General features: G+C 40.2%; 1 protein-coding gene across 1 annotated transcript in view; it reads left to right on the forward strand.

Moving 5' to 3' along the window:
* The first annotated feature begins 1,844 nt into the window (after positions 1 to 1,844).
* Positions 1,845 to 24,492, forward strand: part of gucy1a2 (guanylate cyclase 1, soluble, alpha 2) — a 32,638-nt gene continuing 9,990 nt past the window's right edge. The window contains exons 1-5 of the mRNA XM_044032522.1: positions 1,845 to 3,218; positions 10,063 to 10,124; positions 10,996 to 11,120; positions 12,803 to 13,704; positions 23,973 to 24,185. Coding sequence (XP_043888457.1) covers positions 2,898 to 3,218; positions 10,063 to 10,124; positions 10,996 to 11,120; positions 12,803 to 13,704; positions 23,973 to 24,185 — 1,623 coding nt within the window. The 5' untranslated portion in view covers positions 1,845 to 2,897. The remainder of the gene's footprint in view (positions 3,219 to 10,062; positions 10,125 to 10,995; positions 11,121 to 12,802; positions 13,705 to 23,972; positions 24,186 to 24,492) is intronic.

A 24,492-nucleotide genomic window follows, 5' to 3' on the forward strand; every position in this document is an offset into this window, starting at 1 on the left:
CCTGTGCATGTTCCAGCCTTTTAGATGGTCATATATATCAGGGTTGTACCTGAAATGACACCGTAAATCTGTCTGGAAAACATGCTTGTTATTTCCTCTCAGATGTCTCAAAACGTACTCTGAAATAATAGTGTGTCTGGGTTAAAGTGCACTACTGGTTTAGAATGTCTTCTTCATCTTGGCTGTACATGCAATAATACCTAGCTACCTACCCCTGCCAATCTATATCTACCTACCTACCACTAACTATCATACCTATCCCGTCCTATCTATATCTACCTACCCATATATCTATCTATATATACTGTAAATCGGCTGTTGTGTAAATCACTGGTTTTCTTTGTGTGGACGTTGGTGGGGAGTGACCAGTTTACAAAAAACACATGAACTACATGTAAGACAGACAGGTTCCCTCTGCATATAGGTTCCATCAGTTCATTTCATTTTACACTATATCACTAAGATGTTGTGAGATACACCTGGGAATACACTTTTATGATCTACTCTAATTTCCTGATAGCAGCCTGCCAGCTCCAGGCACTCCCTCAGCTGTTGGCCTTATCTTCTATCTACTGCAACAGTATTCATTCCAATGTAGTGTTGGTTTTATTAAATGCCCACATTATTACTGATGGATAGCAGACAGACTGCTAAGAGCAAGCAGCCAGATAAGGGAAAAAGAGATGGAGACTACAGTGTGTGTTAGTTTGTGTGAGTGTGTGTGTGTACACAGGCTATGTGGGAGAGAAAGAGAGAGTGTGTGGGGTGTGTTTGAGTGAGAGATGGAGTAGAACTCGGGGCAGTGTGCTGTATTGGGGTCAGTCTGCTCCACAAAGTCAAATGAATTAGTCGGCACCTCCAGGAAATTACACAATGTGCATGTGTGCACGTTACGCACACTTTGAATGATGCATCTTGTCTGTTCCAGCGCTTGTCCCTTTGGGGGCTTTAATGAACAGACATGCGCTGCCAATTGAGGTCAAGGTCATATCTGTGATTAGTGCCAGACACATGTAGCATCATCCTGCTCTGTGATGGGAGGCAACAAGCATGTACCACTGTTGTACCGCTGCTGCCAACTCCATTAGCTGCCTGTGACGCCATATTTGTCCTTGTAAACCCATGTTGAACACACTTGGCACATGGCCGCAACTTTGGCCTATTTGCCATGACTATAGTGTGATTACTGTCAGTTGTTGCCCGGTTCACATTTATTAAAACATCTGCAAAACTGCTCGGGTTCACTTTTTTAGCATCCATTTTTGCACAGTTACTCATCAGATATTACTTTACTAATACCTAGATGAAATGGGCTACTAACCTATGATTCAAAGGTGATTTTCACTCTAATGTGTTGTTTTTTTTTAAACCAATATTTTACATACAGACCCTGCAATTGTGAAGATAATTTTGAGTATGTCATTGTGGACAGGAGGCAGAAAAAATAGGCCTCTTATGGAAGAGGTTAGATATTGATATTACAATCTTGAGTATGGATATTACAGATACTAGATACAGTCTTTGTACCTCTTTGATAACAACAATACCCTTATTGGGTACTATTGTTCCATGGCTTCACCACGAGAAAGAAAGACAACTTTTATGTGACCAAAAAGAACTGGAAGAGAAACTCTGGAGAAGATGGTGAGATTGGCCAATGAAACAAATCTTTATGACATGTGCTATATGTGACATTTTTCAATCTTAACACACAGCATCCTGTGACCTCTCTTTTCATTTGTTATTCTCAGGTCTATCTATCTATCTATCTATCTATCTATCTATCTATCTATCTATCTATCTATCTATCTATCTCACCAACCTTTTTTTAATTTTTCAATGGAGCAGCACAGCGCGCCGTTGCGCACATGTACGCGCGCGCCGGCACACTGCTGCTTTCATCGACGGTGGGCGCTGCTGTTGGCTGGTCTCTCTCTCTCTCTCTCTCTCTCTCTCTCTCTCTCTCATCCCGCGCTCTGATCTTTAGTCGAGCCACCTCTCTGCCCAGCATCACACTCAGGGCCACGACCACAAGGCGACAAAAAGCCGAGGGCCAGCGGAGGAGGGGGACCACAGGTGTGTGTCTGTTAAAGACAGCGATAGAGATTATGGCTGAACGGTGAGACAGGAGAGGACTTCACACACACACACACTCACAGAGAGCAGAAGCGCTGGTGTCGCAGAAGACGTGGACGTGGAGAAGGGACACAGGAGGAGACGGAGACGCGCGCAGACGCATCTGCCTTGATTTTGGGGGATTTCTCTCGTGCAGAGGTGGGGTTACGAAGACGTGCGCCCCGCCACGTCCCTCGGATGCTAACATTCACGCTCCGCGCGAGAGGAAACATGTGTCGGAATTACCGCGCGTGACAAGCAACATTTGATGCAGTTTTCATGTCTATTCATTAAAAGCATCCTCTGTGCGGGGAAGGAAAGAAGCTGCAGCCTTGACTTGTTTTGTTTTTTTTGGAGGGGGGAAACAGGGTGACATCCCCTCTTCACCACCACCTCCTCCTCCCACCCTTACATAAATGTTTGCGTGTCGTTAGTGCTCTAGTTTTCGGTCGACCCCCCACACCCACCCGCCCTCTCCCCCTCATAGAGACTCACACGGAGACAGTCGCATTTCCTTTACGCACACATAATCACAGGCACACCTGACCTGCACATCCTCTTTACGCGCCCGCACCTGCAAACAACATGCATACATAATTACGCAGACACACTCACCCCCTCCTCACCCATCCAACCCTCTCACCCCAAATTCTGATGACTCCCCGGCGTAGAGGTGGACGTGGTACGAAACCGGCTGGAGCATCATCATCGTCCTCAACGCTGCCACTGTCATCCTCACCAACCTCCTCCTCCTCCTCACCCTCCTCACCACCACCATCGCCATGTCCTCGTCGTCGCGCAAGATCTCCTCCGAGTCCTTCAGCAGCTCAGTGGGCTCCGACTGCGGGCTCGAAAGCCCCGGGGGAGACGGAGGGGACGGCGGTTTGGAGCCGGCGGAGGAGAGCCGAGGCTGCCCCTTCGCCTCCTTAACGTCTTCCCACAGAGCGGTGCTGTGGAACGGCCGCAGCCTCGCCGAGAGGTCGGTGTGCCCGGCGGGTGAGCAGCAGCAAGGACCCGCTGGATCTCACAAGAGGGTCACCAGGAGGAGACGAGTGAACCTGGACTCACTGGGAGAGAGCCTGAAGCGACTGACCTCACCCACGGTAGGCCTTAACTGTACCTTTAACATAAAACACTGATCAGTAGCAATGACATTAAAACCAGATATATGTTTTAATGTTATGGCTACGCACACATACACATATGCTGGGTTTTACATTCTTTGTGTGGACACTCATAGACATAGTACATTCACTCACCCCCTTACCCCAACCTTAACCATCACAACTAAATTCCTAACCCTAAACCTAATTCTAACCCTAACCCCTAAAACCTGATCTCAATCCTCAAAAAGCCTGTTAAAGTTGTGTGGACCAGCCAAAATGTCCTCACAAGGTTAACAATAGGTCCATTTAAGACACACACATACACACACACAGTTATTCTTCTTGGGACATCGCATTGACTTTCATTTATTACCTTACCATTTATTACCCTACCTTAACAATAACCATTTAATGCCTAAATTTAACCTTAACTTAACCACAATTGAAATCTTAACCCCAAACCTAACAATTTCCTCAGGGATTAGGTTTTGTCTAGTTAAGACCAGGTGTTGGTCCCTATAAGGACTACTGGTCCTGACAACATCAGTGTTGATGCCAAAAAAGGTCATAAAGAGGTAACAAATGGAAGCGTGTGCGCACACACGCGTATTAACCGTATGCATTCCCTCACTCCTTACCCTAATCTTAACCATCACAGCTTCTGTACACGTCTGAACCCTGACATAAACCTAATTCTAACCTTAACCCATAAACTTTTATTTAACATGTGGCAGAACGTGAAGCTCTCTGCTCACCCCTTGTTTTCCCAAGTGCGTCAGGAAACTATGGTGGCCTTCACATACCAGAAAGGACTTAAACACTTTTAACTAGCATATACTAGGATTACTCCTTTGCTCTGTATATGAAAACACATTTTAAAGTAAAGTAATTATGGTCTTATTCAGACATATTAATGGTGGTATATTCAATGTCTACAAAGAAAACAGGCTAAATATTAAACACTCAACCTTTAAGATATTTTTAATAACACATATTGTACATAAAATGGATATATTTCTTGGAAATGACTGGTTTACTAACTTTAAAGAATATTTGGTCTGACATACCTGGCTGTAAAAATGATCGGGAAATATATTTCGCACAAATTTGCTCTTGTCATCATTTATATTGTTATGAGCCACAGTGTTTGTCTTCAAAATATATGTCCCTGTGTTAAAGGTTGGGGAAACATTGATGTTCAGGCTGTAGCATAAACAATGTGACAATGAGATGCAAATGTCCATTTTACATAACCTCGCTTGCTTACAGGGATACAAAGGTGTCTTTTCTTTTACAGAGATTACTTTGAATACAAGTAGAGTTGATGTGGTTGGATTATAGCGTTTGTGGACAAGGAACAACACATTATTTTGGAATTGAAAAGTATTTGTGGCTAACATATACACAGATCACCACAAAAAAAACAGATAATTGCCTTTAATGTTATGGTCGATCGGTGGAGGCTGTCTTCAAAAAGTTGTACTGCTATAACCATTATGAACGACTCTCTCATACACTAAAGTGTCTTTGTCAGTGTTGCCAAATTGTGAAATTATTAATTATATCATGTTGTACACATTAGAGCCTCTTAGGTTTGTATTTGGTATTTTTTTTTCCAAATAACTGTTCCTGATTCATCCAAACATCTGCTGCGACCACAACAATAGGGCATCAATAGAACACACTTGTCAGTGCCATGGGAAAAGTCTGGATTCAAACTATTCCACCACAGTTATACAGTCTATTTTTTAATATCATGATATGACGTGTGCTGTGCTGTCTACCAAAAAATGCTTCTTTCATCTTTCACCACTAATAGCCTGAATCATCTGACAGATTACATAATAAACATGTTGCTGTTGCCTTGTCTGTGTATATGATGTGAAGAGTGTAGCGGATAGACCTGTTACTGTGTTTGTGTTTCTCCTTTCTATGTCTCAGGCTCTAATGTAATAAAGTCGCTATTAGAACTGAGCACAATTGTGATAGATGGTATAAGATTAGGACATTTGCTGTGGCATAGTTAGGTTTTGATAGCATCTCCTGTAATGTGTAATGTGGCTTCTGCTGCTACACTAAAATATACAGAGAAGTACAGACAGGCGGACAGATGTTGAAGATGTCAAGAGATTCATGCTGCAATCACAATAAAGCAGATTCTAGTAGCATTAAGCTGAATGCCAATTAGCTTACAAGACTTAAAAAAACATTCTTTATGATTTATAATAAACTGTTGGTAGTGTGGTCCAATAGCCTGCCAAAGAACATTTTCATTTCATTTTTTTTAGTACTTTATTTATAGATTTTCAATTTATGAAACACAGAAAAATAAAGATACAAGTTATTAATAACTCACCCCATTCCACCCAACAAGGCTCGAGAGAAAAGCAACAACAAAACAAAACAAAACAGACAAACAAAAAATAGAGGTAGGTCCACAAAATATAGTTACATACAGTTCCTGTACAGCACTTTACACTGCTCAGTTCCCCGCAGTAATTTAATAGTGATTTACTATTTCTCACCAATCACTCAGTATGTTTCCATGCTCAGTTTAATCGAGCGAAGGCTGTAGTCCGACTAAGGCCGTAGTCCGACTAAGACAGGCAACCGGACAACCTGACTTGAGGTCCAGAGATTCTCCGTCCAGATTCTCCGTGGTTCCAGCAGTATCACTGTGAGCCTTTTGATTCAGTGGTAATCAACAGTGTTGAGATACCAAGAGAAGAATCTTTTGTGGTACAGATTGTTTGACTGACAGGTGCATTAGCCAATCACTTAAAACTCCACCATGTTGGCAGTAGCAACGAGTCAAATAAGATGAGGGATTCACGATAGATCAAACAAAACTGAGTGGTAGTCATTCAACCTGTGGCTCTAGGCCCACATGTGGCTCTTCAGTCCTTATGCAGTGGCTCCTTATTGCTTTGTATTAAAACACAAAAAAACCCCATTATTAATATTTTGGGCATCACATCCAATTTCTACGTCAAATTCGACAACCAACCTAAACTCGACAAAACTTTTCCTGTCCTTCTTTGGATCCACATATTCACTGTGCGCCTGGCAGGTTTTTCTCGAGCATGAACTACATAAAATCCAAATATTGCTTTATTTATTTATTTCAAAGTGGGTTGCTTTTAATTTCATTAATTTCCACAAACAATGGAAGGTCTATGTTTACATAATTCTTTTTTTTTTCACTTTATAAAAGGTTGGCCGAAAACAGCAATGAAAGGTTTTCTTTTTGTAGTTCTTAATGCAACAAACTATCGTTATTTTGTATGTAGTACATCCGTATAAAAAACTTTTATGTGATATTATCTTAATTTTAGGGGTTAAATGGGTTTTTCGGCTCCAGAGGGAACATACAATGGCTCTTTGCATAACAAAGGTTGCTTACACCTGTTCTTAGAGCTGTGTTTTCTTAGTAGAATACAAGATGCAATTTATTTTCTTCAAACTGTAACAGCTCAGCCATCGTGCTCCTGCTCCTGGGAGCAATAGATGTGACGTAGAAGTTGATAGAGCAAAGTAGTGTCCATCAGTCTTTTTACTACCCAGGCACAAACTTGCAAAAGTAATGACATTGAACAGCTAAAATATTCTAAAGTTGTATATTGGAAAGGGCTTGTTAAGTCAGCTGCACTTCTGTTTGTTTACCTGTAAGTAAAGGGAATGATCGATGTCCACGAGGGTAAATGTCTGTTAATAGTGGTGGTTCCATAAAAAATCCAAAAACAATAATTGTTGCAATTAGTAGGAAGATACAGAAGCAAATTAGCCAAAGCACACATATATATACACACACTTCAACAGAAATACACACACACACACACACACACACACACACAGTTGGTGCGGTGTCTGACCACACAAAGCAACAGTACACACACACACACACACACACACACACACACACAAACATTCACTTTCATATCTCTCCCTCTCTGAGCTACATGGAAGGTGGTCATTAGCTTAGTGACCCATAATACTGATCAAAAGGCTCTGAGTGTTGGGCACAAATATGAAAGGTGTGATACAAGTGTGCTTAAACATTTATAACTGTGACCTTTGGTCGTTTGTAACCATTGTTTTGTGTTAGTAGGGTAGGGTGGGCTGTACGTTTGTTTTATTTTCACCTCTGTCATTCCAGAAATATTGTTCTCCGTGTATTGTGTCATTGCAAATCTGATTAACACCTTCTTTTCATATTCAAAACAATACCACAATAATGAAAAAGTTTCACACTCATCGACATATTTAATTATAGCGATACAATTTCAGATAATTAAAGAAACTAAGCCCCCGAGTGACAGTCGAAGAAACCAGTCGGTTGTGCATTTTAAAAATACTTAAATAGAGAAACAGCTCACAAATCGGAGATTCTTCCTGTATTTTGCACGCAAAAGTAAAAAAATGACAAATCCTCAGTTCAAACTGGCTGATAGTTGATCAGTCTGCACATTAATTGCGAGCGATATCAAGTTAACACATGGTTTTATACACACATTCAGCCTCAGTTTCCCACAGTGTTCGTACCCTTCCCCCTTTTTTTGCAAGGTTAACAATTGCAAATCTGTCCTTTACTTTTTGAGTTATGCTGCCCAGAGTCAAACAGACTAAGATGGTGGAAAACTGCCTCCTTGCAGGTAGTAACAAGGCAATGCTCACAAAAACACACTCAACAGAAAAGTTCAGCGGCCTCCCCGAAGTCAGCAAATAGAGCAATGGGCCGAGCATCATGGGTGTTTGTGTCTCCGTCACTCCTGTAGTGTGAACTGCACAGCAATCCTGCACTCGGCTTAACAGCACAGTGCTTCATCGTCTCATTATTACAACAAAAAAAAAGAATTATTTTCCTTGTACGTACGTTATCGCTTTGCCTGCTCTCTGACTGAGAGGCCTGATACGTCTCATGCTGAGGTTCATCTTGGTGGCGTCTCATCTGGTGTATGAGGTTCCATTTTCTGTAATAGTGGTGGCTGATTTCCAACTGTGCTGAAGCATCAGTACCAACTGCTTTGGGATCACAGACCACCACTGCTAACTGTATTGAAATTTGGAGCGGCAATAGAAATAAAGGAAAGGAAGTGCTTGTACACTGTACTCTGTGTGTTTGTGTGTGCGCATGTGTAAATTGTTCACACACTCATCTACAGTTAAAGTCTAAGTCATCCTTATATGGAGAGAAATCAATGCAGAGTTACAGGATTCGAGTGAGGGATAAGGATAGACAGTGATTTGGATGAAGATGAAGGAAACTCACTGTGATTACAAGATATTGTTTAAACACATTACTCAGCTAAAGCCATTCAATTTAACATGGCTCTGTCGCGTTGCGTGTTCTCACGGCTTATTCTCGATTGCTCTGCTACCAAATAACCAAATCCTACGATCCAGGCACGACACGACTGTGTGACTGAGTGAGATTAATGTGTTTGATGGGGTATGAAGTTGTGTGTACAGTAAACATGCCAGCAATTGTAACAATGCCGGCTAATGATGATGCATGTGTGCGGTGTGTTTGCATATATGCGTGTGGCTGATAACAGTTTGGGCCTGCGTGCTTGGCCGTGTTGTTGGAACAATGTGTGCGCACATTGATATGTGACTGTCCCGTGGTAAATGAGTGGCTGAATCAAGGACATCGTTAGAGGGGGCTGCTATGGGAAAGCACTGTTTTTGTTATCGCGTGCGTGCACACGCAAGTGCTGTTCACGTCTGATTGCAATTTTCCTGTCAATCTACAATTGCTATTTGATTTGCGGTAAATAAGTCAAGCTCATAGATTAAAAAATGTAATGCAAAGATGAGAACTGAACGATACAAACGGTTTTCAATGTGTTCATATGATTGTTTTCATTATCAAATAATCAGTCGCTCTAGTGACGTGCATGATTTCTCTCACATATAGTTAGAACGTGGTCCTCTTGCTCTGTATCTTGTATCCATCTTTGTTGCTAAGCTGATGTGTGATTATATATATATATATACATATATATGTATATATATGTATATATATATATATACATATATGTATATATGTATATATATATGTATATATATTATAAGATGCACGCACGCACACACACACACACACACACACACACACGCTGCACACACAGCTTGCTCCAGTATCTGTCCAGGATGGGCAGAGGCCTCAGAGTGACCTCTCCAGCTGGCACACCATGTTCTTGTACTGTCACTATCGTCTGGCATTTGAGCCACATCACAGATAATCACATTGGACCTGCCTTCACAAGCTTAGTCTCTGCATCCAGTGTACTGCCGCTAGTGCCGGTCCCAAGCCCGGATAAATGGCAGGGTTGCATTTAGAAGGGAATGAATCGTAAGGAAAACCAAATATCACTCCACTGGGGCCCTAGAGAGGGAGAAATCAAAAGAAGACAAAACAGTTATTATCATTGGTGTCAAGTTATATTTTTGCAGACCTAGGCAAGAAGAATTATGAAACAAAAAGGAAATTGCACTATCAAAAGATGTCACTTTGAATTTACATGGACTTTTTCACTACTCAGTAAATTTAAAGTAAAATATATTCTATGTATAAATACAGTATATAATATATGTTTGGCAGAAGATCTAACCATTTATGACAACTATTTTATGAGCAATACCAGTAAAAGCCCATCTATCCACATCAATATTAATCTCTGTTCTATTCAAGTGTCCCACCAAGAAAGGAAAATGCAAATCTCTGTTATATATATTTGCATATTGCACACATTATTGAACATTTATTTATAGGGTTAAGCGTCTAGCCTGAATACAAATGCACATTGGTCTATGTGTCTAATGTACTGACTTCTTCTTGCAGACACAGACCATTCAACTGGCTCTACAGCGAACTCTGCAGTTCTACAGACAGCAAGAGATCAGGTAACGCTGTCACTTGTCGTCTCCTTAAGTGGTTCTTCTTCTTTTTTTCTCTCCTCTTTTATCATTCTCCGTGCTCAGCTGCTCCCTCTGTCACTTACTGTCTCGCCGGTGTCTTCTCTTGGCATCCCATCACTCATAACTGCACTCCCTCTTTGCCTCTTTATACCCTCGCGTCTCAGTCTGTGAGTTGGTCGGTCAGTCACTCAGTCACCCAGCGGACAGACAGACAGACAGACAGACGCCTCCATCTCTTGTCTTTGCCTCCCTCTCACTGTCCCTCCCTGTCAAAACAGCAACACAAAGCACTAGAGCTGCAACTAACGATTATTATCAATTAATCTCTCGATTATTTTTCTCGATTAATCGAGTAATCGTTTGGTCCATAAAATGTCAGAAAACGTTAAAAAATGTTGATCAGTGTTTGTCAAACCTGGAAATAATGAGGTTCTCAAATGTCTTGTTTTGTCCACGAACCAAACTGATTCACTTTTGATGATTTCTGTGTTTTATGGAGCAAAGAAACAAAGAAAATATTCACATTTAAGAAGCTGAAACAAACAGAAATCTTGTTTTAATAATGAAAAAAGCTTCAAACCGATGAATCGATTGTCTAAATAGTTGATGATTCATTTAGTAATCGATTAGTAATTGTAATTAATTGTTTCAGCTCTACAAAACAAAAAAGAAAATGCAATGCAAATGTGTGTTTTATTACATTTTTGTTTTAAATAAAAGTAATTATATGTGTTGCTCCTCCTTAATTACCATTGTTAGTCTCTCTGTCATCCAGCTGCCTCTGTGGTCGGCTGATCTCATGGCTAATCGTGGCTTACCCTGCCCACGTGTCTGCTTTGGTTTGTGTCTTTGGCAGGTGTCAGGAGGTCAGCACTGAGGACCGGCGACGGGAAAAGAGAGAGGAGAAGTGTCCATTTCTAGAAAACTCTGGTTCAGAGGAAGATGTCCTACAAATCCTGCAGTACATGGCCACCATACTGGGTGAGTATGTGAGACAGGTGGGGGGAGTAATTGCGGGAAAGAGAGGACGGAGAGTTGTGAGGCTACACAGTGTTCACATGACAGTGTGGTTAGTGTGGTGGTTTGTGTGTATTACAGTCTTTCAGGCTGGCTTGTTCATATGTTATTACTGAGGATTGTATGGTACGGCGCTGTTACTTTCATTGTCAGCTAAGACAATGTGCGTCTCTCTCTTTACTCTTTTTTTTAATAACATTTATTTATCAAGTGCAAGTCATGTGCATAAAGTGCATAAATGAATACAACATATTTTTCTTTTTTAAACTTAAACATAAACGAACAACCCCCCCCTCCCCCACCCAAGGTCTTCATAAACGATTAAAGTATATCATGAAAAAAATACAAGACATATACACATACAAACATTTACATACATATCAAATAAAACAGTAGCAATTCAAGAATAAAATAAGAATGTAAGATGCTAGTGCTGAAAATTAAATCTCTCTTTACTCTTACACGTGCGCACACACAAGTTTACACACAAACAGGTATCTGACGACTGTTTGGTCCATAATGTCCGAAAATGTTTGTCACTGTTTTACAAACCTGGAAATAATGTCCTCAAATGTCTTGTTTTGTCCACAAACTGAAATTATTCAGTTTGAATGATTTTCTTTCTTATATGGAGCAAAGAAACCAGAGAGCGTTCACATCTAAGAAGCCGAAAAACATCAGAAAACTTGTTTTAAGTCTTTTGCAAACACCCAAACAGATAAATCGATGATAAAAATAGTAGACAATTAAGTTAGTAATTGATTAATAATCGATTAATTGTAATTGTTTCAGGCCTAGTGAAAACAAAGCGTTATTCCTAACCTCATCCATAACCAGTTAACCTATCCAAAATTTAAATTTTAGATCTAAACGTAACCACTTCCTCAGAGATGAGGTTCTGTCTCATTAAGATCAAATGAAAGTACACACACACACACACATTACATCCCAATGTGTCCCTGGGCAAGACATGTAACCACCCCAGATTGCTGTGCCAGCTGTGCTGGGAATGTATGAGTGAAGGCAAAACTGTAGTGTAAAGCAGCTTTGAGTGGTTATCAAGACTTTTTGTAAAAATCTGTTTTCTCTCTCTGTCTCTGGTGACAAAATATTTTGGGCATAAATAAATATAAATATTTTTGAGCAAATTAAAGTAAAGAGCATATTTCCATATTCTTAATCTTTCCACTGTAATTTCCTTACACAGACTTTTAATCCGAGTTTGAGTTCATATTTGAACACAGACTGAATTCATGCTTCCCAGCATGTGGTTACTTGTATTATCTGGATTTAGTTTGTTTGATTTCTGGCGTCAGATTTTATTTAAATTTATTAATATTTATACATTTCTTATTTTGGTATAATCCCTTAATCCTATTTTTACATGTGAAATTATTATCTCATCAATATTCATTATTTGAGCAAACCTTTGATGTATGATATTTTCTGTGCCTGATATGTTGAAATAATCTTTTGTTGAATTTAAATCTTGGCAGACGTAACAGTAATGGAAATTATTATGCACACAGTGTTCAAGTACAGATTTCTGCATGTGGAAATAAAACTAAAAGACACTGAACCACGTTGTGAACAATGTACAGTATTTATTTTGTTTTGTTGTTATTGAAGACATACATGTCTCCTAGGAGTGCCATTCTGTGAGCTGCGGGAACATTTTGGAGAGGAGTTCTTTGGCCTCTGCTTTGAAGAAAACGAACGAGTGCTTCGAGCTGTGGGTGGAAACCTCCAGGACTTCTTTAATGGCTTCGATGCCATTTTAGAACACATACGCACCTCCACCGGACGCCGTGCCTCGTCTGAGAGCCCCTCATTCCAGTGCAACGATCCCAACGAGGAGGAGAAATGGAGGAGAAAATTGGACAAAGTTGGAGAGCGAGTAGAGAGAGGAAAGGTGTTAGTTCTTCATTGTTTCAACCCTGCTCCTGTTGTTGGGTTGGTCATGCCAGGATTGATCAGAGCTGTTGCCAGGCGGATCTATCATTCAGAGGTTGAGGTGGAAGAGGTGCCACCTCTAACTCCTTTGCTGCCCAGTGAAGACACAGGCCACACAGATGGTGATTCCACAACCCCCACTCCAACTGCATCCCCCACTGCCTCACCCTCCTCATCCCCATCTCCTCCGTCTCCTTTTCCGACCTCTGTTCCCACAGTTTGCCTGTCCTTCCAAATACATGAGACACACGGTCCTTCCCTCTCCTCCCTCCAAACCACAGCTTCAGGGAGCACCAAACGTCCTCCTCTCTCACTGTCCACCAACCCCAGTGATCTGCGCATTGGCCTGGCCACATTTTGCCGTGCCTTTCCGTTCCACCTCGTCCTGGGACCGGGTATGGAGCTACTGCAGCTTGGAGAAGGACTGAGGAGACAGGCTCGCATTGAGACTCACCGGAGCCTCTCATTCAGAGACTGTTTTGAGATTGTCTCACCCAAGATGGAACCTTCATTCCAGGGCATCTTGCTGAGGCTTGCATCCCCATTTACCATTCGCACCAGGCCTGATACCACCCTGACTGATACCAAGGAGAAGGTAAAGATGTCACACATAACCCTTGACACTGTTTAGAACCTATTTTTCATATTTTAAACAATTGTTTGCAAAGAATAGTTTGTACAATGTGCTGTCAGATCATGTGCACAGGACTTTCAACACGTTTATAGCAAGCCACACTTACTTCCTCTCATCTGCACAGCTGAACAATCGTGGTGTGAATGACAGACTGTTTTAAAGTGGCAACACTGACGGTTGCGGACAGTGTGTGGGGAAAGGTTTCCAAACATGTGACCATCCAATATGCAGCTGTGATGGCGTTTACTGCTTGCAACAGACAGATACGACATTTCAATCAAACACAACACTGTGGTATGTGAATTGGGAATGGTGGTGCCAATGTTGTTCTTTAGTAACCTTCGTATGACCATCGTGATAATCAGTCCGCCTGGATTTATTTCGATTTTATGGCTGTAGAATTGTCAAAAGAAAATGTTCAATAAGTGAGTGCTTCTGCCCCTTTTTCACAAACGTGTGACGTGCTGGTGAATCTTGTCTGTGATTGGATGGTAGTTTCCGCGGAAGTCCTAAGGCAATGACAAGAATATACCATACGATACCATACGATACGATACGATACGATACAAGATGATAAGATACGATATACCTTTATTGTCCCACAATGGGGATTACAGCAGCAAAGATATAGTCACACAGCAAAAGAAAGTCACACATATTATAAATTATATATACATTTGCACAGCAAACAAGGAACAGCAACAACAGGTGCACGGTGGTGCATAGAATTGTGACAGTGGATGAGAGAATTGAGTATTGTAGTGATCACAGTGGTGACTGGGTCTGCTGGGAGCACTGCTGGTTGTTGTAAAGTCTTACAGCAGCAGGAAGGAAGGACCTTCGATATCTCTCCTTCACACACTCGGGGTGAAGGAGCTGCTCAGTGCTGTGACAGTGACCTGCAGGGGGTGACAGTCATTCTCCATCAGTGATGTTTTGCTTTGCTATGGGGGTAAAGCTCTATTTCTCTGCTTTTTCTGGCATCCATCCATCTTCTACCACTTTCTACCGGTTTTGGTGGTGTCACACCCTGGACAGATCGCCGGTCCACAGTTTTGGAATTTTCTAGATATCACAAACGGTCTATGAGTTACGGTCATGACAAAGAAGGGGTAAGGGAAAACAAACAAACATATTCTTTATTCTTTAACTGTCCAACTCCATGTTGCATCACACTCACAAGCTGGTGATGTGTTTGTGGGAGTGAGCACTGCACTGGTTCCAATTTGCCAGAAACAATTGATCAGTTGGAGTTGTGTACGCCATATCCAGTTATTTACTGGATATATTGGATTGCTTCTGCAGGCTGTCAGTGACAGAGCCAAACATCCTAATGCTGAACAGAACTGACAGAGAGGAAATTGATCAGTCCAGCTGCTGTGCTGGTGATGGCTTCAGCCCCCAACAGGAACTGAGGAAACAGAGGTTTGCATGAACACCACAACAGTCAGCCACTAATATTGACTATACTGACATGAAAGGCATTAAAGATTTAAGTATTTATTGTTTACAGCTGTCAAATGTGGTCAAAATCACTGGATCGGATATCGGACAGATAAAAATGTAAAATCCGATCCAATCCAAAAATCCTATATATCGCTTCACATTCACTATGCACAGACTGTAAAAATGTAAATAGAAATCAGCAAAAGCATTTTAGCGTTTAGTTTATTTCTACTTTTTGAGAGAACAATATTTGTGACACAGTTGGAGAATTATGTCTTTGACATGACTCAGCACAAATGTGTTGTTAACAGCTTCATAGTTCATAAGTGGTTTAAAATTACTGATATCGGTATCGATGTGGCACACAAAAAAAAGTGGTATGGTCCCATCCCTACTCAAAAATACTTTCTCTTAAAAAAATCAAATAATACAGATGTTACTCTCCTTCCTCTGTTTCAATTAGTCTTACATTTTTACAGTAGCATGTGTGGTAGTTGTTCAATTAAATCAATTCAATCAATTTGTTGTATGTCTCTGTGTTGTGGCTCTTCACAGTGGCGTCATAATCATCTGTTTCGCTCCTTGGTCTCATGTACACTCCACTGAAAGTGTCACCAGTGCTCAATTTCAGTTGGAAACTGCTTTTCAGGCACCAAACCTTTTCAGCTCGATACTTGAGAGATTTGCTTTGCAGTGTGTGTGCGTTTGTGGAGAAGGGCAGGCGGACATTGTGTTCTTTTATATTTGCCTTATGTATCTTCTGTCACCTGGGCAGAGAAGCAGAAAATGGACACAGGGAAAGAGAAGGATAGGTTGACATTTTCACTAGAAAGGGCAACGAGAGATGGCGACAGGCCAAGGTAAAGAGGCCACACTTCCCTACTGCACTCTGTGTGTGTGTGTGTGTGTACTTGTATTTGTAGCCTCCTTAGGACCTTTTCTGGCATAAACACTGACCAGTAGTCCCCATGGAGACCAAAACCTGGTCCTAAGTGGTTAAGTTTAGGGCTAAGATTTGAATTGTGGTGAGGTTAAGATGAGGGATAATACTTTGTTTAGGCTGTCCCAATGAATGGAAGTCAAAGCATTGTCCTTAAAAGGATAGCTGTGTGAACTTGTGTGTGTGTGTGTGTGTGTAGTGGATTTACAGTTTGACTTCTTCCCAGTGTTTGTCCAGATACATGAGTTGTGTTAGAAACATCCATAGGGCTCCTGAAAAGGTCAAATTGCTTCTCAGTCTGTCTCCGCTTAGTGTGAATGCTTGGTCAACATGTAGGGAAGTGGACACACAGGACACAGTGTCAAAGCACTCCTCTAACCAGTGCATGTCTTCTTCTTCTTCTTCTTCTTCTTCATCATCTTCTTCTTATTCTTTAGTGTTTGTTCGCACCCATAGTGATACTGTAAGCAGTACCATTATGTTGTTACGCTGTTCTTCATCTTCTTCTTTGGTGTTGACCAGTGTATTATAGCTAAATATTTCAAATATATATATTCAAATGATTACTGTGTGGCATTTGACACAAATATGTTTTCTTCAGTCTGTAGAATACGATGTGTCTGGGTCAGGACAGTATTTTATCTAAAATGGTAATTTGACAAATATTTTGGATTTTTAGGCCATGTTGCGATTTTGATACATTTTCAATTAATTGTTCAGCCCTAATGCCATTGATGAAGTTTCCTTCTATATATCCTTTACATGAATCCTAGTCCTAGTCTTAGCCATGCGTCACACGTTATATAAAAACAACATGAAATCCATAGAAAGTTGTTTCATCATGATTTGCATACGTACTCTGTTGTTTGAACAAATACAGACACTGATTAATAATCTCCATTTCTGTTATCATTTAGATATTAACAAACATTTACTTTTTTGAGTTGTCAGTCATCATAATACTAAGGCGCTACTCAGTGTGGCAGCCCACTGCTCCTAATTCTAGGATGGGTCAAAATGCAGAGAATTATTTCCTTAAGGGGATTAATAAAGTATCTAAAATAAAATAAAAAAATAATTAAATAAAAAAAAATAAAAAAAAATAAATAAATAATAATAATACATGAGATATAACTGTAAATGGTACTTAGCTGTAAAAAAACCCCAAAAAACATACATGTTGTTGGATGCTTGTATTCTCTTTCTTTGCAAAAAAAAGAGTAAATAAGACCGAGGACCCCTGAATCACGACACCTGCCTCCACAGTGATGATGCTGTTGCTGTAAATATCCGAACATTCCCAGACTCTTTGGGCCAAAGAGTCATAATTGTGCTTAAGATGAGTCAATGTGTTTTTTATGGTCCTGAACATCGAGAGTGTGTCATAGTGAACAGCAATTGTTATATATTAGACCAAAAATGTTCAGTGACATGATGCTTGCTGGCATGTTTTTCAAAATTTAAATATAGGTCCTACTCCGTTCAATTATGTTTTTAGCAGGTATGTTAGAACAGGAAAACGAGGACAAGGAATTAGGAACAGAGTGCTCAAATCTGCTTTGTCATAATTGATTTCAAACAAATGCTCCTGTGTTGTACTAGCAAAGGTTTCTGAATGAGGTTCTTCGTGCATGTCCATGTGTGCACCTGCGCATTGGAGTACAAAGAGAATTTTGACATGAGCACCACCTTTGATCTTTTTCTAGATAAATCAACTGCTGTGATGGCTTGTTTGTTCAGTGGAGAGTGCTTTGAAAATCACTGCCCTGCTCTGTCTACTCCAGTGAGGAGGAAACAGGCACATTAAGAAGAAAACACCATAAGAAATGTGTGTTTGAAACAAAGACAAAGGAAAGAAAATTATGATAATACTTTCATTTTTTTCATTTTTCACTTCATTTTGTATGAACACAACTTGATAAAAGAAGAAAAATGTATATTATTTCACAAAGTGTGCTTGCATTATACCTACTTCAGCATTGGATGAATAGAGATAGATGTTAGAGTGTGTTAGTCCTAAAAAATGACTTTATGAGCCGTATGTTACGTGGCTAAAAGTCTACCTCATTATTAGATGCTGATGCAGTCACACAAATTAGAGGTGTGAAGTGTGGACCATCTATTATCAGTGGTAATTAGTTCATTATTATGTCATTTCTCAATACCAGCTTTTCTGACTTCAGTCATTGTAAATGATCACTTGTTCCTCATATATAGACCAACACGATGCACTTTCCTTTTTACGTCACATCTATTGATATGAATGTAGATGATAAACAGAATGAAGTATTGATCCGGTCTGAAGACTAAGCATGAGCACAGCACGGTGCGTTATTTCACTGACCTTTGAATTCGCTTGGCTGTAAACAGCCCAGTGAAAACCATGAAGTAGGTTCCGCTGCAGTCATTACAGTCACCTGTTTGTCCATTTTGCATCGGTGCACTGAATCTCACAGCACCTGTGGCCAACAGTGTTCCATGACTGTACCGTACTGCTGATACTGTGCATGGGTCTCATGTTGTCACATTTAAGTGAAAGAGAAAGGTTTCTTTTGGTTTAAGTGCTACACACAGTCATTACTGACTTTTAATTATCTCTGTATAATTATCTAAATTATATGTTAATCCAGTTTCTGCCTAAAAGGCACATTTTGCTTTAGTTCGGTGCAAGTTTGAGACAATTGTTTGTGTTTTGATTGTCAAAACAAAAGTTCTAAAAGGATACTTAATTACTGGGTCTGTAGCGTTCCATTCTTTTTTTTGTCCTTTTTTGACAGCAGGATGCCATGTCATGGTATGAACATAGTCACAATTTACTAAGAGATATCCTGTTTCATGTCATGATATTGGTATAATATCAATGTATTATTTCACTGGGCAGGAGTGGAGTGGCTCAGTGGTTAAGACCGCAAGTTCGACTCCACCCCTGGCTGATTGTACTCAATTCCATTGTGAGTCGCTTTGGATAAAAGCGTCTACTAAATGACATGTAATGTATTATGTCTGCTGTACCTAAAACAGTGGTTAGGCTCGACACACTTCATTTTGTTGATTAGTCAAACAAAAAAAAATGTACTTCCTTATGACTAGAAATGGCATGAATGGGAAAAACACAGAGAGCAGCTGTGAGTAGACCAACTCTTGGCAAAACACCTTTCTTGTGTGGACATTTTCTCTTGTGTGGACATTTTGCCTGGTCCACACAAGAAAAATGATAGAATGAGCTTCTTTGATCCCCATGGATGATCTGTCAAAGTTTGAGGATAGGTCCAACTCAGAAATGTGTGCGTGAGTGTGTGAGAGAGAGTTTGTGTACTTGTGGTTGTGTACGTGTTTCACCAAGAGAGGTGGAGTGTAGCACAATATAACCAGGTTCTGACAAGATAAGAGCATAACAGCATTTTGTGTGTGTGTGTTTGACAGAGCGAGAGAGAGAAAGCAAAGGGATGAGAGAGGCTGACTCATTGACTCTTTGCTGCTCAGTGCTTGTAGATGCAAATGAGTCTGTTGACATGCCTGACTCCGCTCACAAATGACAATCCATTAGTTGTCCACACCCTCTACCTCCTGTTATCCCATCCATCTATCTATCTATCTGTCTATCTGTCTATCTATCTCTTCCCTCTTTTCCATTTTCAAGTCCAATGCGTCTCCTTATCCTTGTGCGTGTCTCGCTCATCACCCCCACTCCCCCTTTTTTCTGCCTCTATTTCCAGCTCGGCCCCTTTCAGCTATTTTTTTTCTCTCCTCCCCCCTTCCATCTCTTCTTTTCATCTCCCCTCAGCTCCCCGTTGCCCGTGGCGGCAATAACCTGAATCTGTACATTTAAATAATATGTAATATGTAAAATGTGCCCTACACAGTACATACTGTGCATTATGCATTATACACACACCTCAACCATGCGTGAACAAATAATACACAAGCGTGTTTATGAGGATTCATATGTGAGGGAGGCAATTCTCAGGGGCAGGTCACAGAGCTTCAGGGCAGCAAACAACAGCAGTAGCTTTAGCTTTAACATGTTCTGTTGACCTGTCCATATTTAAGTTCTCTGCCTTATTTTAGGGCATTTAAATTAGCTCTAATTTCATCCACTGGTTGTTAAAATACTTTTGTATTGTTTTGCGATCGTGTCTGTGTATATACACTTTAGTAGCCAATAGGAGCACACTGTCTCTCTGAACTGCTCAGTAACTGGTCAAAGTCTTCAAACTTTACAAAGCTGTAAACCTGGTTCCTGGTGCTTGGAGATGCAGAAAACTAAAATGTTATTGTGGAATATAGACAAAAACAACTTAATGCACCTGTACAGTTTTACACATAACTTATTTATTTGATTTCAAGCAATGCAAAAGTGCAATTATTGATATGAACAGTTAATTAGCACATTTCTTACTCCACAAGCCGTCCATACAAAAGATTTTCAGGTCCTGACAAATGTGATGTTTCCTTGAATATATGGTCAGTGAAAATGTACATGCTGCTATAGAGCTCAATTATTACATACAATATCTGTGGGTTATGTATAAAAAATTGTCTTCTTTCAATTCTGCCTCACTAAAATGTATTCAGTTCTCTTATTTAATTGTTTTATTCAGAAAGATGTACTGAGTTTTACTGTTTTGTCAGGTTTTCTCATATCTGTTTTAACTTCCATCTCACTTTGTATTCCATCTTTGTCTTTGTCCTTCACCACTATTTTCCTTTTGCCCTTCGTTTCTCCTTCATTCACTCACCTTCTGTCTGTCCTGGCTCTGTAATAACAGGAGATTCTGGCACAAGAAGAGAGTAAAACAGAGTTAAACAGAGATGCACAAGTAGGCCAACACAACTCTCGCCAGGGACGTGTGTGTATATGTGTGTCCATGTATGCTTTGTATCTTTAGGTCTTTTCTGACACAGACATTGACCTTGTCAGGACCAGTAGTCCTTAAAGAGACCAGAATCTTTTCCTAATGAGGCAGAACATTATTTCTGAGGAATTGGTCAAGTGGTTATATAGATTAGATTATAATTGTGGTCAGGTTAACGTGAGGGTTTGGCACAGTGTCCTAAAAAGAACAGCTGCATAAAACCTTTTTTGAATTTTTCAACATTAAACCAGTAAACCATGAAGACAAGTTGAGATGATTTGATGTAGTTGACTACCTCATTTGAGAGAATGTGCACAGCAGTGTTTGGACTTCAGAGTTTAGTGACCTTTGTATTACCTCAGATTTTCAAGGACTGCACTTGAGATAGATTTAAAAAAATAAATAAAAAAAGACTAAAGAAAAAACAGTTGTTTATGGAATCTTGGAACCTTGGATCTTATTTTCCATCATTCTTAGCAATAATAATGTAATATACAAAATAAACGAGGTTCTCCGTGTTCTCCGGCTTCCTCCCACAGTCCAAAAACATGCAATGCCCCCAATGTGGGTGAGGGGTGATCAATGGGCTAATGTAGCTACAGATGTGTCCCAAGCATTTGTAGCATGTGTCTTTAACTGACATTATATACAAGTTTACTGCTTCGCTTTATAGAATGGAATAGTTTATTTGGAATTTCAGCTTTACCCAAAAACCTCATTATTTAAATAGTACACATCAATAATACTTGGGTTTTGCATCTGGCTCACTGATTTTACAGTCTCCATGGAGATGGTTGATAGTGAGGTCACATTCTTCCATACTGTTATACTGTTTATTATTTTACAATAATGTGCAATGACTTAATAAATGTGTGATTCTGAGTTTGTCAAACTGGAGTTCTGACGGTGATTCTGGGGACTGATGTGTTTTGAACTTTGACACTGTTTCTTTGTAAGCAGCATATGTCAATATTGTATATTCATGCGTGCTTGCGTGTAAATCTCTACACAGTATTAACACACACATGCCGACATGTAGTGTATGCATGTGTGGGTGTGTGCGCACAGTGTTTTTGATAAACAGACAGTCAAAGGCTGTATCTTTTCTGTGTTTGTGTGTAAAAACCTGTGTGTGTAGACTTTATGCATTATGCAGATCAACGAGAGCCTTGTGCTATAAATAAAACAGGGCTGCAGTGTGCTCACTGGCGGAATAATCTATCTGACACTATGGAGAAGGAATGGGAGGAGACAGAAAGAAGACGAGCTTAGAGATGGACAGAGACAGGCATGAATGTAAGACAAGTGAAGATGAAGAAAAGGGAAAAGAGAAAAAAAGAAATGAAGGAAATGAGGCAGACGTAGAGCTGTAGAGACAGAAGATTAGGCCCAGGGAGAAAAGTGGTTCATCCTGAGGGCACCTAACAGTCGGGGTTAACACAATGAAACAGGGAAGAGTCTTCTTTCAAAAGGGCAGTAATTCATCATTGTCTTGGACAGAGTACAATAGTGTTTCACGGTTCAGGAAAAATATTTAAAAATGTGCCCGATATGGAGAATACAATTTGATCCACGATGTAATTTTAAAGTCAAGCTCCGGTTCATCTTGGAAACTCGATAGATTATATGAGATATCATCAATATAATAGCTACTCTATATTCTAATGTAAAGATGATAACTTGTTTCTAGCAATTATGTGATTTGCTAATTGTTTTGTTTGAACTTGTGATTTTGATGAAAAAAAGAGAGAAATTGTTCAGTCCTAACATGTCACTTGTCTTTGTCTGTCTTATAAGAGGCTTGCTTCTGCAAGTGCAGGTGCTACTGGCAATAACGCTGCGATTGTTCGTGCATCACCTGTCTTATTATTGTTTTTTCACTCCTGTATTTAACTGACAAGTTTGTTTGTCACTTTGTGTCATACCCACTCAAATATGCAATATTCATGGAAATTACATTCATAAAGATGATGGACACTGACTCTGGTTGCCAGGACAAGTGTCGTTATGACAACAGCCAACCCCAGAGATGCTGTTTTAGCAATGATGGTACACAGACAACAAACTCTACAAACTTGAGAAGCTTGTACCAGTTTACTGTCGTTCTCTGACACCTTTCTCCAGGTTGGTTTTATCTGGTTTGTGTCCTGGACAGGGTGATTTATCCACCACAATATTTAATCTCTTCTTGTCTGTTATGTTTCGATGTCAGACAGGACCTATAGTTGCATAAATGTGTTGTTTTGGTCTTCTGCCCCAGCTGATTGATGATTATATGATGACTGAGCTGCTTCTTTGCCCCTTTACCACCTCGTTGTGTAACACATATTTAAAATAACGTTTGTTTGAGTCGTTGGCTAAATAATGGAAACTATGTACAGGTGTTTTTCCAACTCTCTCATCTCTGGTGAAAAAGACGCTGATTTGCCGGCTTCCGGCAACAGCGCGAGTGACATTACCGTGATAACAACGTGTTGGCTTTGAAGTGCAACTTCTTAGCTTTCAGTAAGCTTGGTGTTAAAGGTTTAAAACTCTTCACAAGCAGAGCCACATCCCAGTTTGGCAACGTATGATGTCACTCCATTCAAAGTTAAATTGCAGTGTTTTCCATTGAAGTCAGCAGTGTGTTAGTAAAACATTATAAGTCAAATATATGTTGTCTCAGTTGTCAATATCCAGGTCACCAGTTTATCCAGTTTTCACAGGCTTTGTTCATATAGGCCAGCATTGACAAATGAAAATAGAAATGCAAATTCAACTAGAGTTATCTGCTGGTTGCAGTTTTGTATGTGTTGTGTACATGACCTCATATCAACAAGACTATGTAAATAAATATTTAAATCCCTGTCTGTGTCTATATTTGTTGTCTGTTGCCTCTTATCTGCATTTTCCGTATAATTTAACCTTTTCCAAGTAAATAAATTCAACAAAATGTCTGACTTTCTTATTTCACAATTTCTTTCCCGCTTGATTGCTCTCTTTGTCAGGTCATGGAATTGAAAGGTCAGATGATCCATGTGCCAGAATCCTGCTCCCTGATGTTTCTGGGCTCGCCACGGGTCGATAAATTGGAGGAACTGATGGGCAGAGGCCTCCATCTGTCAGATATCCCCATCCATGATGCAACACGAGATGTTATCTTGGTGGGGGAGCAGGCTAAAGCCCAAGACGGTCTGAAGAAAAGAATGGACAAGCTCAAGGTTGAGTGGTTTATTTTTATTCCTGAGTCTATTCATGTTTACAGAGAATATTGTCACATTTCACAAAAACACACACATTGTCCGTGTAATTGCAGCCGCTAGAACTCGTATGACCATTTTACAGTAAACTGATCTAATGACAGCAATGATGGTGGAGGGTAAAAAGGAATTGGTAGGTAGTGCAAATGTGATGTACCATGATTTGACTCATATGTAACATGTTTACTTAGGGCTAGAGAATAGGATTTGTAGGCCATGGCATCGCTGTGGAACCATAATGCTTCATTTAGTGTCGTGTGACACATTT

The sequence above is a fragment of the Solea senegalensis genome, linkage group LG8, assembly GCF_019176455.1.
Source record: "Solea senegalensis isolate Sse05_10M linkage group LG8, IFAPA_SoseM_1, whole genome shotgun sequence".
In the NCBI taxonomy this organism is placed as follows: domain Eukaryota; kingdom Metazoa; phylum Chordata; class Actinopteri; order Pleuronectiformes; family Soleidae; genus Solea; species Solea senegalensis.